Source organism: Dendrobium catenatum, unplaced genomic scaffold (genome assembly GCF_001605985.2).
Source record: "Dendrobium catenatum unplaced genomic scaffold, ASM160598v2 fragScaff_scaffold_1553, whole genome shotgun sequence".
NCBI classification, from domain to species: Eukaryota; Viridiplantae; Streptophyta; class Magnoliopsida; order Asparagales; family Orchidaceae; genus Dendrobium; species Dendrobium catenatum.
Genome location: NW_021320015.1, coordinates 470,726 through 484,318, shown reverse-complemented (window position 1 = coordinate 484,318; position 13,593 = coordinate 470,726). Strand labels below are relative to the sequence as shown.

Here is a 13,593-nt window from a genome sequence, read left to right as displayed (position 1 = left end):
ACTTGCTCAAGTTATAAAATATTAAAAAATAATAATTAGGAGAGAGAACGTAGGAGAGAGAAATAAATTAAAAAAAAAAAGATTTTTTTTGAGCTTTTTTATTTCTCTCATATTTTATTTCTTTATCTTACTTTCTCTCTCCTGAAAATTTTTCTTAACTTTATAACTTGAGCAAGTCGCCCATTTATTGGGCGACTTTTCCTAGTTTTAAATTTATCTATTTTGTTGATTTAATAGTTAATTAAATTATTAATGATATTTATTTTAAAAATTTACCCTTAGTCCGGGAACACTGATATATAATATATTGATAAAACCGGACTAACTATTGAAAAGGCATGTTTGTCTCATCGACTTGTTCTCAGAAAAAACCTGAAGTCGGGATCTCATTTCTTCTTCTTTTCTAACCCTAATGGCCGCCTCCGCCTCGCCGCCGATTCTCCCGATCTCCAACTCCCAGTCAGCACCTGCCGTTACCGCAGCTTCTACCGGATCCATCTCCTCTCCGTCATTACCACCGGTGAACACCCCAGCCTTCCGCGTATTCCTCTCCCGCCTCCAAGAATCCATCCGCCGATCTCTATCCGACCGCCGCCCTTGGTCGGAACTTGTCGATCGATCCGCCTTCTCTCGTCCAGATTCTCTTTCTGACGCCACATCACGTCTCCGCAGAAACTTCTCCTACTTCCGTATCAACTATTTTACCCTAATCGCCGCCGTCCTCGCTCTCTCCCTCGTGTCCCATCCCGCCTCTCTCATCGTCCTCCTTGGATTACTTGCCTCTTGGTGCTTCCTCTATATCTTCCGACCCTCAGATCCCCCGCTCACCCTTTTCGGACGCACTTTTTCGGATCGCGAAACCCTGCTTGGTCTCACCGTCATCACCGTCTTCGTTGTTTTCCTCACCTCGGTTGGATCTCTCATAATCTCTGCGTTGCTGGTCGGTGCTGCCCTGGTTGCCGCTCATGGTGCATTCCGCGTACCGGAGGATTTGTTCCTCGATGATCAAGAGCCGGGAGGGGCGGCGACGGGATTCTTGTCGTTTCTTGGTGGAGGCGCCTCGACTGTAGGTCCGGCTGTTGTTATGGGTCGTGCGTGATGCGGACCTGGTGTTCTGGATGCAGATCCATTCGGGAGGTTGGTGCGACTTCTTTTTATTTTTAATTATTGTATTAGGGCTTGTTTGGGGATCGGCTAGTACTGTATAACTAGTATTGGGGGAAATGATATAAATGTCTTTGATTTTTATACAATTTGGAATACAGAAATTTAACAGTTGATTTATCAATTTATATGTTCCATGAATTGCTGGAATTTGTTTTTTTTTTTATGTGAATGATGATTTTGTGATTAGTTTCTTAGCAAACATACATGGTTATTGTTGTCTAGAAAATGACATATTATTTAGACGAACAATAATTGAATTGATTATGGATTGATTCAAGGTTCTTCCTATTTTGTTTTCTAAACAACATTGATTTTGGCAACAGCCGATTCACATAGCAGTATGAACATAGAAAGAAACAAGATGACTGAAACCAGATATTGCTAAAGATATTTTCTTTCATGTCATCAAGAGATCAAGCCACGCAATCAGATTTGATCTGGTTTCCACGTCATTTTTCCTTTATATATTTTGATGGACGTTTAATAAGAGCTGGATCTACCTAAAATTCAACGATTTCCTGAGAAGTTGATGGGTAACGCCTTTTTCCATTTATAAGTTTGTATGGTTCTGCGTTTTTTTTTTATGTATGGCAATAAATAGTTGAACAGTTCTTGAAACCAGAGATTATTGTGGTGGGAAAAATTAAATTTTATATGAAACTAATCTGATCATGGATAGCCGTAATGACATTCTGGGGTCTTCATGTATCATGCAGGATTCCGTCTATTAAATTTGTGCATGAATTTTTCTGAGCTAAATGATTTATATACCAAGAAGATCCCAGTCTTGTCTTTCTTATTTTAAAAACCAGATTGTATTGCTGGGAAAATTTTCCTATTTGTGTGTTCAACCTTATCGTGAGTGACCAAAATGATGCTTTGGTCCTTCATGTACTTATTGTTCTGTTTTATGAAGTATTTATGATTGAGCTTTGATCCTTATTTTTCCATTGGGATTTCTACTATATTCTTTGTTTTCTTTTACATTTAATAGTTGCAATTGTACTAGTTAGTTATGTTGAAGAAAATATTTTATGACATTCAGACTTCTATTCTTTAAATTTGTTCTAGAATTTTATTGAAGGATGTCTACTTCCTTTTTGAACCATATTTTTATAAATCAGTGTTAATTGGGTTAATTTCTTTTCCTTGTGTCTGTCCTTATTGTAACCATGATGGTATTTTCGGGCCTTTCATTTGTGACGCAAGTTTTTCCTCTATAAGGTATATTTTGATTGACTTTTGATCCTTATTTTTTCATTTGGATTTCTACCATCTTTATTTGTTTGTTTCTCCATTTAATATATAGAAATACATTAGTTATTTATGTCAAACAAAATACTGAAGTTTGATATGAACTCAAGGAGAAATGGGAGAATAGTGGGGAAGGTGAAGAATTGTTTTAAGGATTGAGAACTTCAGCGATTTCTCACACTCGAGCCTTTCGTTTACTTAATGGTCCTTACTATGTCTAATAAATAGACTATACATTTAGCAGATTTGTTTAGTCTTGTTTTGGTCGGCATAGTGCATGTATATCTTTGTCACAATACCTTCTTTTGGAGTGGATCCAAGATTTATATCTGTATTTTTACTTAAAGATTATTAGGGGATGAACACAATAATTGAAATTTTCTTATCCAACTAGAGAATCTCATATTTGCACTTCATTTGTAGTCTATGAAGCAAGGTCACTTTCAATTGTCTTTCATGTCAGCGTGAAACCTGGACACAGTTTTAACATGTAAGATTAAATTTCTCTTACTCTTGCAAGAACTCGCAACATGAATTATGAATTTACCTTGTAAGAACTCGCAACATGAATTATGAGTTCTCTAACTCTTGCAAGAACTCGCATTATAAATCATGTAAAAGAAATTAAAATGAAAATATGATTTTACAAAAATCTTAAATCCACAAGATTTTAAACAAGATGATTTTTACAAGATTTTAATCGGAAGAAAACATACATTGATTTATGTTGAATTTCTTGAATTTCAAATTATTGTTTCTCACTCTTTTTCATTTCACTTTCTTCTTCCATGAGTTAATTCTCTATAGAACAAACTAATCCCATAATGAGAGAGAGAGTCTCGGTAGTTATTTCCTATGGATTAGTTATAATAGCCGCTCATAAGAGTTATTTAATCAAACGGTCCATAAACGATTGATCAAATTATCTCTTCTTAACCAATAGGATTTAAATATAAATAATTAAATTTTAATAATTCAAATATATGGGCTCCTTAATGATTTATATAATTAAATATATATACTTAAAATACTTATTGCGACGTCTCGCGTAATTATTATATTTAGTTATTCTAACACAACACAATGAAATGTGTAGGACACTTCAAAAATTATGTCGAAGTTTTAGTGCAAATTTGGACTTTGACACTTATCAAACACGGCGGAACATGGCAAGACCATGGTGCTTGCGGCACGCAGAAAAGGCGGAACTCAAAAAATGCAATGCTAGTAAGGAATTACTCATATTTGTTACATGTGCTAGTTCCCTAGCTATCTACGATATGTCATGCTTCTCATCCTCTTCATTAAAGCCATCTCGCATCTGCGCCTTATGTCTTCTTCTCAAAGTTGGCTTGCATCTTGGCCTCTTCATCGAAGTTGTCCCACAATCGTGCACACCCTTCATCAAGGCTGTATGTGCCCCTCATGCCATAGCTAGCTGATTAAAAATAAATAAATGTCCCCACAATGAGTTAATAAAATAAGTTTATTGAATAATTATCAAAATTCAATTAGTTGTGCATATATGGTTAGTTTATGGCTCTATTGGATCAATTCAATGCCAAATTTCAGGATAAAGTAGAATATTTTTAAAGCAGTCGAAAATTAGTTTATTTTTCTAGTTAACAAACAATGATGCGGGTTATTAAAATTGTTTATGAATATATAATAATTTATTACAGTATACTTTTGTAACAATTAGCAGCATTAAAAGAATATAATGAACATTATAAAGTTTATAGACATTTAAATCCAATTTAATTTTGGCGACATAAATTCTAGCCAAGATAGATACACATGCAATGAAGTAGTTTGTTATAGGACTAATTTGCCTACAAAACACAATATTTTTATCTGTCCCACACAAACAATCACCAAAATAATAAATAATATGCGTAAATATACAAAATAATTGGTAGCTAATACAAATAACAATTACCAAAACATATATTTGAATTGTCATATTAGCTTCCAAAGTACAAAATATTTCATTCATCCTAGAAACAGCATAATATTTTGTCGTAGTCAAACTCGAAAGAGGCGAAGAACTGGTGGGAGTCGAGCTTGAAAAAGTGGAAGATACAATGGTAGTTACTGTTGTCGATTTTGTAGCAGTAAGTGAAAGAGAGCGGAAGAATCGAAGATGAAGAGGAGGGGATGGCAGCAATGCATGAGTAGGGATCGAGAGGCAAAAAAGAAAACGCTGAAGCCTAAACTTGGGATTTGTGATTTAGTCTTGTTATTTTTTAAATGATTGAAACACCAACTATTCCGACTTATTTTTATTTGAGCCACTCAACGAGCTTTTTAGTTGAGTCCACTAAAACTCAAACTCAAGCTCTTATACTTAATGAGTAATTAAAATTGGCTCGGCCTCATACTCTTAGCTGATAAGTTTGCTTCATGAGCTTGTTATCTAGTTGAACTTATGCTGACTCGTGAGCCAACTTAGCTCGCTTTGCTCAGACGACTTTCACAATTATGTCATGCCACCATGTCCAGCCAAATCATGTTGTGTTCTTGTCTCCATGTTCGCGTCCATACTTCACAGTTAATAGCTATTCATAAATGTTAGCCATTCAAACATTGTGTATATTATGTAGCACTAACTATAATTTTGTACGGTTATTCATAGTTGCATGATGATTATATAAAATGGTTGTATTACCGTAAATGCCTTTAAGATGGTGCAAGTTCATTTCAGAATTTTTTTAGGATCCAAGTTGCAAAATTGCCTAGAGTTTGTTAATGCAATTAATATAATTTATAATAATATAACATTTTTGCTGCTCATCTTATCATTTCATGTTGCTGCTATGAAGTCGGGTGATTATATTTTTAATTATTTTCAAGTTTGAATATTTTAAATGATTAAACTAATTGAATTGTAAATTTAGTTTAAAAATTATTACATCTAATTACGATATCATTAACAATGCATAAAAATTCATTAATTGTCTCTTGAAATAGTCCCACATAATGAATATGTTGATTGAATTATATTTATTTAAAATGATCATGTAACACCTCATGATATTTATCTAAATAACTATTTAGTCTAATTAATTCCTATTTTGTTTGGTTATTTGCTAATCATTGTTTATATTACCATCATTAATCCATAATAATTTACTTTTCAATATATTTATTAATTGATTTTTTATTGATTAGAGGGATTTAATAATAAATTAGTAATTGACAATTAACCTAATTAATACCTTTTTTTTTTTTTTGGGACATTTAGGCCATTTAAGGCAAACTCACACACACAACGCATATACATAGACTCGAACCCTGAACCTCTTAGTTGGAAGCCTAAGCCCTCAACCAATAGGCCAAGGAGAGTTGTGTAAAACGTGATTTTCGTTTTAATTTTTTTTATTGGGGACATTTAGGCCATTTAAGGCAAACTCACACAAACAATGCATACACAAAGACTCGAACCCTAGACCTCTTGGTTGGAAGCCTATGCTCTCAACCAACATGCCAAGATGAGCTGTGTTACCTAATTAATACCTAATTATGTCAAATAATTTACATATTAATTAATTCAATATAAATGACTGATAATTTTTCCTACTCAGCTTTAAGCTTTGAAATTTTTCTCAAAGCTTTCAGGTTTTCGCTTATATAGCTAATCAAACAAACCATAATATAATTGCTATATTGTTTTGTCTGAAATGAGCCCCAAAGAATTAATTATTCTATGCGGACACTGAATGTTGTCTGGAGATCAATCAAAATGCATCAACTCACCCCCATTGCATGTATCACGGCTTGGTACCGCTCGGTACCGCTGACGTGACTGCACCTTATTCGCCTCCAGACATAGAACTGTCCTGCCTCCGCACAAAATAATTTTTCCCAAGAGTGATTGGCATGTGAGGCAAATCCTCCTCAAAAATGTTTTATTTGGATTTAGAACTTCATAGATTAATGAATTGAAGAAGATCTTCAATATTTCAATTAATTATTCATTTAATTGCTTACAAATAGAAATTTTATTTTAAGAATTAATGTTTTTTTATTAATTCTAAATTTGAAAATAAAATTTTCAATATTGCGAGAATTTTCAGGAGATTTATAAATTTTAAAATAAATATTAATATCTAATTGCATTCAATCAAAAATAGATATAATAAATTTTATCAATTAAAAAAATAATTTTTAATTTCACATCATCAAATGTGCCCCAAGTGAAGAAGCGTGAAGCAATATATAACTCCAATGTTCCTTGTTATTAAACCTTGGAGAAAACATGTGAAAAAGATGTGAATGTAAAAGTTCAATGTAGAACTTAGATGTGCAGATGAACTGATGAGGATTTTTTTATCTTTATTTTAGATATATTGAAGCTTCTTCTCCAACAACTCAACCAAATGAACAAAAAAAACAGGAGTTTTTACAGAAGATTTGATCTTGTCAATAAAGTAGTTGATTAATCATCATCCTTCAATTGGTATGTTATGAGACCTGTTCAATGAGAATGAGGACCTCATTTAAACATCAATAAAAATAATAAAAAGGACAAAAGGTGGATCTAAAAAGAGAAACACAAAGAAAAGAGAAATTATTCTGTGCGGACACCAGATGGTCTGGAGACCAACCTAAACGCGCCACGTCATCTGGTACCCAACATCAGTACCGAGAGCAAAAAATGACGTGACGCGTTCTGGTGGGACGGCGTCCGGCGTCTAGTGTCTGTGTCCGCACAGAATAATTTATCCAAAGAAAGAATAATAAACCCCATGTGATTTTTTCTAGTATAAATTATTAATTTCCACTACTTTTATAGTGCTATGTATTTCTGATGTCACAGTATAAATTCAGCTCAACAAAATACAAAATAATGCAAATTAAATATACAGATTGTAATGAATGTTGACTTTTCTGGAAAAATCTGCAAGAGAGAATCATACTCTAGATTATGCATTTTGATCCCATGTACTTGAAAATCATACAGATCTACAGATAGTGATTGTGCTTCTCTGATCGATGATGATAGTTTAGTGTACTTGAAAAAACTTGAATCCTATGAAGAAAAATGCAGCAAGTTGACAGATTAAGAAGATGATAGGAATGCTCTGCATAATATGGAGAAGAGGAGAAACTCTGGTAGGAGTTTTAATGAGCTTGGGCTGACCTTCTCTAGAGTCCATAATGTTTTTCTTCTTACAATCTATTTTTGATGCAAAAAAAAAAAAACCATCATCATCGCAAGAGAATTGTGAGCTTCACCAAACGAATAATTTATCATGATCAAAGTGTATAATGATGTATTTGCCCTTACAAGTACTCATCACCACCTGAAATTGTCAAAGAATCCTTGTTGAATTTACTTTTAAATAAGAGTGGAGAGGCCAGTGGGTGTAACAACTCCTTCAAGCTTAAGGAAAAACAAAAAAAATAAGAGAGAGAGATCAGCTGCGCAGCCTGGTATCTTCCATATCTGAAAGGAAAAATGAAGCAAATATTACAGAAATCAAACCTAAACTGCCAAACCCAAACAACCCCAAACCCCTCACCATATATAAAATAACCCCTTGTTTCTCACTTTCCAAGTCCACTACTACCAACCTTGAGCTTCATTACAGCAAGCAGGAAGAAGAAGAGTGAACATAGCTAAAAATGGAAACTCGCCGGAGAAGTTCCATTACCTGGTTACTCTCCGGCTTCTTCCTCCTCGCCTTCCTCCTCCACTTATCCAACTCAAGTGCAGAAGTTCACCACCATGACTTCATTGTATGTCTCCTCTCTTTTATTTCCTTCATAAATATTTATTTTCTTTGTCATATGGTGGCTTATATTTAGAATTTTTTTTGCTGTAATCAGGTCCAAGGGACTCCAGTGAAAAGGTTATGCAAGTCTCACAACATCATTACAGTAAACGGCCAATTCCCAGGCCCCAACATTGAAGTCAGAAACGGTGATACATTGATCATCACTGTTTCCAACCGTACTCCTTATAATGTTACTATACACTGGTATGTATATTTAATTTATAAGAGTAATAAGATTTTCAAAATTCACTGGTGGCTAGATTATAGTCAGTCCACCCATCGATTTCATCAATAAAAAATACAATAATATTGGTAGAACAAGATTGCATGTTAAGCCCATGCAATTTTGGTCGATCAATAAGGGGCTGTTTGGTAGCAGGATTTGAGGCGGATTTGAGTGAAATCCAGCCAAACCACATAAAATGCAAAAAACCAAATTTCACGGAAAATGAAAGTTGCTGTAGACGAAAAATTCCGCCTTCTCGTGCTAAATCCAGATTTATGAAATCCAGTTTTTTCCCAGATTTACGAAATTCATTGGCTCAAGAGGAAGAATCCACTCGTTAAATTTGCTCTATAGCCAAACAGTTAAACGAGATTTAACCATATTTATAATGAATGATACAAAACAGTTTTCAGGATTTATGCCCCTCATGATTTCCGAAATCCGGGTTTAGAGTATTTATGAAATCCTACTTAAATCAAATCCTGGGTGCTACCAAACAGCCCCATAATAGTTAATCATTATGCATTTAACTTATTAAGAGTTTTTTGGTTGATAAATATGAAATTTTCAGGCATGGAATACGTCAGATAAGAACAGCATGGGCTGATGGTCCTGAGTTTGTGACTCAGTGTCCGGTTAAGCCTGGAGGCATCTATACATATAGATTCACCATCAAAGATCAAGAAGGAACACTTTGGTGGCATGCGCACAGTTCATGGCTGAGGGCTACAGTGTATGGCGCCCTTATCATCCACCCTAAAGAGAAAAAAAAATATCCCTTCTTGCCACCCAAAAGGGAATACCCAATCCTTCTAGGTAACTAAAATTACTTCTTGTTTATTTTCAATATTGTTTAAATAAATACTATAATTATATTCTCTTTATAACTGTTTATATTTTATGCAACAAACTGAAACAAATTCAATAAATATATTGATTTTTGGTTATCTTTATTATCATAAGCAATATAATATGAAAAAGTTGGTTGAAAGAAGCTTTTTACAGTCACATAAGCCAATACATATTTAATATGATTAATTCATTAAAATTTATAGTGTTCACTCATCATTTTCATTCAAATAACTCTTTCTTCTACATGAATGTTATATCATTATGAAAATATATTATTTATTTTAGTATTAAAAATATTACTAATATTATTAGTTGGTGGAAATCCAACAAGTGGGTGAGACCCAGCCAACCCGCCTATATCAATTGATTGGCTAAACAAAGAAAAATTATTCTGTGCGGATGCCGAACGCAGCTCTACATCCGGAGACCAACCAGAATGAGCCACATCAGCAATAACGAGCTCGGTACCGAACGGTACTGAGCCACGATACCGACGTAGCTCATTCTGATTTGTCCCTGAATGTAGAGCTAGGCGTCTACATAGAATATTTTCTCCTAAACAATGAAGAGAACTCTTAGTTTTTTACACAATTCATCTTGATGTGTAAGTTGAAAATTTTAACTATCAATCAAGAGGTCTTTAATTTGAAATTTATATATGTAGTGTGTGTGAATGTGACTTAGGCTTCGTTTGGGACGGCTTTTTTATTGCTTTCTAAAACGGAGCTTTAATAAAAAAATAAAAAAATTTGTACTAAAACTCCGTTTTATAAAGCAGTAAAAAAGCCGTCCCAAACGAAGCCTTAATTGACTCAAAAATCTTTAAAAATTATAGAAAGTGCTTCTACATAGATTAATTATGGTAGCTTAAAAAATATTTTTGTTAAAAACTTTTTAAGAACAATTTATAAATCTATCAGAAATAAAGTAAATAGAATGGCATATCAATAAAATTAAAAATTTTAATAATGTAAAAAAGTAAAATTGTATCCCAAAAGAAAAAAAAAATCAATTGCTGGCCGCACTAATGAACTCGTCCAAAACATTACTGTGCTGAGCAGGCGAGTGGTGGGACCAGAATCCCATCGACGTTATCCACGAGGCCATCAGCACCGGCAGCGCCCCCAGCATCTCCGACGCATTCACCATTAACGGGCAGCCCGGCGATCTATACAACTGCTCCTCCAAAGGTTTGATTTTTATCATCAAAACAAGCTCCTTTATCCACTTCTCTTCTCTTACAACACTGAAAAAGATGTCCATTTCCATCTCAGAGATCACCGTCTTCCCCGTCAATCCCGGCGAGACCATTCTCCTCCGCTTCATCAACGCCGCCCTCAACACCGAGCTCTTCGTTTCCATCGCCGGACACTCCATGATGGTCGTCGCCGCCGACGCCTCCTACGTCAAACCCTTCCTCACCTCCGTCATCATGCTTGCACCCGGCCAAACCACGGACGTCCTCATCACTACCAGCCTACCTCCTTCCCGTTACTACATCGCCGCCCGCGCTTATTCCTCCGCCGAATCCCTCCCCTTCGATAACACCACCGCCACGGCCATCCTCGACTACGACTGCGGTTGCCTCCCCGGACCCACCCAACCACCCCCTGCCCAACCCATCCTCCCCGCTTTCAACGACACCCTCACGGTCACCGCCTTCTCCGCCGCCTTCAAGAGCCCCACACCCGTCAAGCTCCCAAGCCCCGTCGACGAGCACCTCTTCTTCACGGTCGGCCTAGGTTTATTCGAATGTCTGCCGGGTCAGATCTGCGGCGGGCCGAACCACACCCGGCTCACCGCTAGCATCAATAACGTCTCCTTCGTTCTCCCGTACAGCTCTTCCCTCCTTCAGGCACATAAATTGGCCGTTCCGGGGATTTTCACCACCGATTTCCCTGCGAAACCACCGGTGGAATTTGATTACACCGGCAAAAACGTCGGCAGGGAGCAGCCGGAACCCGCGACCAAGCTGTATAAGTTGAGGTTTGGATCAGTGGTACAGCTAGTATTGCAGGGGACGAGCATTGTTGCTGCTGAGAACCATCCGATTCATCTCCATGGGTATAATTTCTACATCCTTGCGGAGGGATTTGGAAACTTCGATCCGGCTAGAGATACCGAGAAATTCAATTTGATTGATCCGCCGTTGAGGAATACGGTCGGCGTGCCGATGAAGGGATGGGCGGTGATAAGATTCGTAGCAGATAATCCAGGGGTTTGGCTGCTTCATTGTCATTTGGATGTGCATATCACTTGGGGATTGGCCATGGCGTTCTTGGTGGAGGATGGGCTTGGAGTGCTGGAGGCGTTGGAGCCGCCGCCTCTGGATCTTCCATTATGCTGAGCGGAGCGGGAAGCCAAGGACTGCTAGTTTACTATTTTGATTTCACAAAACTGTTCGTATGGGGAGAATTGGGGTCTTCGAATTAATAGTTTTCATTGTTGCCGATTCGCCATGTTTGATTCAGCAATAAAGATAGAGGATACATACTCATTAAATTTGATCTTTTCAAATAGAATTTATTATAATGTAAGAGTAAATTAAAAAAGTTTTAAAATTATCAAATCTTGATCTATTTTTCTCCATAAAGATTAAAGATAATTGTTTTAGAAGAGTGACAGCATGATTCATTGGCCTTCCAGATAGATAATCCTAATAAGTTTAAACCAATACAAACAATCTCGCTTGGTTACTCCTTATTAGGGGTGTCAATATTGGACCGACCCGAAAATTTCGGGTTTGGGTTGACCCGAACCTGAAGCGGGTCGGGTTCGGGTCCAGAAAACTGATCTGTTTGCAAAACCGGATCGGGTTCGGGCTGACCCAAAAACTCGGAATGACCCGAACCCGAATAGCAACGAGCAAACTCCCGTCATTGCTTCCGATCAAAATGTTGTCACTTCTGATCCGATGGGAGGGAAAATCGTCAAAGGAGCAATGTCTAACGGCCACGAAGGAGCCGAACAGCAACGAGCGAAGTCAAACAGCACCTAAGCTGAACACTAACGAGCAAACTCCCGTCATTGCTTTCGATCAAAATGTTGTAACTTCCAATCCGATGGGAGGGAAAATCGTCAAAGGAGCGATGTCGAACAGCCACGAAGGAGCCGAATAGCAACGAGCAAAGTCGAACAGCAATAAAGCCGAATAGCATTGAAGCCGAACAGCATTGAGCGAACTTCCGTCGTTGCTTCCGATCAAAATGTTGTAACTTTCGATCCAATGGGAAGGGAAAATCGTCAAAGGAGCGATGTTGATCAGCCACCGCCTGCGAAGAAGTGAGTCAAAGAAGCGACACGTGCAATCTCTACACCTACGAAGCAACGAAGCACAACATCAACGGCGAAAAGAGAAGATGAAAGGCACTATTCGGGTCGGCTCGGGTTTACCCGAACCCGAAGCGGGTCGGGTTCGGGTCAAAAAATCGACCCGTTTGTAAAAACGGGTCGAGTTCACCCAAACCCGAATAGTGTCGAGTCAGTTTCGGGGGTCGAACCCGTGACCCGAAATTGACACCCTACTCATACAACAACAATAGCTTTTATCCTACTACATTAGGTCAACTATATGAATCATTTTTTCTACACGGTCATATTTAGAATCAAATTTTCATTTATGTCTAATAAAAAAAATCACTTTGAAAACTTTCCAACCAAGTTTTTTTAGGTTTACCTCTAACTTTATTAACATAGGCTCCATACAACGGCCCTTACACACTTCTCATTGCATTCAGGTCAAACAACGCATTGCTTCCAGAAGATGCACTAGCATTACAACAACAACAATATCAAGCCTTTATCGCACTACGTGGGGTTGGCTACATGAATCCTTTTTCTCTATTGTGTCTTGTTAAAAGTCAAATTCTCATTTAAATCTAATAAGGTAAGATCATTTACAATATTCTCTAACCAAGTCTTTTTAGGTCTACCTCTACCTTTCTTAGCATAAGACAAATTTAATACATCTACTTTCCTAACTGGGTCATCGAAAAACCGCCGTTTTATGTGACCAAACCATCTAAGGTGACTCTCTCTAATATTATCTTCCACTGGAGCTACACCAACCTTTTCACGAGAAGATGCACTAGCATTAATACAATATATTAAAATATTTATGTATGATTGTTTGATAGGTTTTAAGTTCACTATCGACTACCTAATAGAATCCTACATTTATCTCAACCAGAGCTTGAGACCTAAGAACTAAGAACGACAGTTTTAAATAACGGATATAATAAAAGAATCATAAACTCGCTGATCATTAACAATAACATAAATGAATTGAACTGATATTGAATTTCAGTCAAGAAC

General features: G+C 36.7%; 2 protein-coding genes across 3 annotated transcripts; both read left to right on the top strand.

Moving 5' to 3' along the window:
- Positions 1-341: 341 nt before the first annotated feature.
- On the top strand, positions 342-5,046 carry LOC110101227 (PRA1 family protein B2). Its single transcript, XM_020829030.2, has 2 exons — positions 342-1,137; positions 3,518-5,046. Exon 1 carries the CDS (start codon positions 413-415, stop codon positions 1,097-1,099), a length of 687 nt encoding a protein of 228 aa, XP_020684689.1. The 5' UTR covers positions 342-412; the 3' UTR covers positions 1,100-1,137; positions 3,518-5,046.
- A 2,885-nt stretch (positions 5,047-7,931) lies between these two features.
- Positions 7,932-11,781, top strand: LOC110101212 (laccase-3). 2 transcript variants are annotated; one of them, XM_020829021.2, is made up of 5 exons: positions 7,932-8,163; positions 8,254-8,405; positions 8,999-9,243; positions 10,341-10,469; positions 10,554-11,781. In XM_020829021.2, the coding sequence occupies exons 1-5, from the start codon at positions 8,050-8,052 to the stop codon at positions 11,624-11,626; spliced, it is 1,713 nt and encodes a 570-aa protein (XP_020684680.1). In that variant the 5' UTR covers positions 7,932-8,049; the 3' UTR covers positions 11,627-11,781. The 2 variants fall into 2 exon arrangements, with proteins under 2 accessions (XP_020684680.1, XP_020684674.1); XM_020829015.2 differs by having other exon boundaries at positions 10,341-11,781.
- The last annotated feature ends 1,812 nt before the right edge of the window (positions 11,782-13,593 follow it).

Excerpts from the sequence above, each read along its gene's own strand:
- LOC110101227 (XM_020829030.2), top strand. The coding sequence starts at position 413 with ATGGCCGCCTCCGCCTCGCCGCCGATTCTCCCGATCTCCAACTCCCAG.
- LOC110101212 (XM_020829015.2), top strand. The coding sequence starts at position 8,050 with ATGGAAACTCGCCGGAGAAGTTCCATTACCTGGTTACTCTCCGGCTTC. Across the intron at positions 8,164-8,253 it reads TTCACCACCATGACTTCATT|GTCCAAGGGACTCCAGTGAA; the intron begins GTATGTCTCCTC and ends TGCTGTAATCAG. Across the intron at positions 9,244-10,340 it reads GGAATACCCAATCCTTCTAG|GCGAGTGGTGGGACCAGAAT; the intron begins GTAACTAAAATT and ends TGTGCTGAGCAG.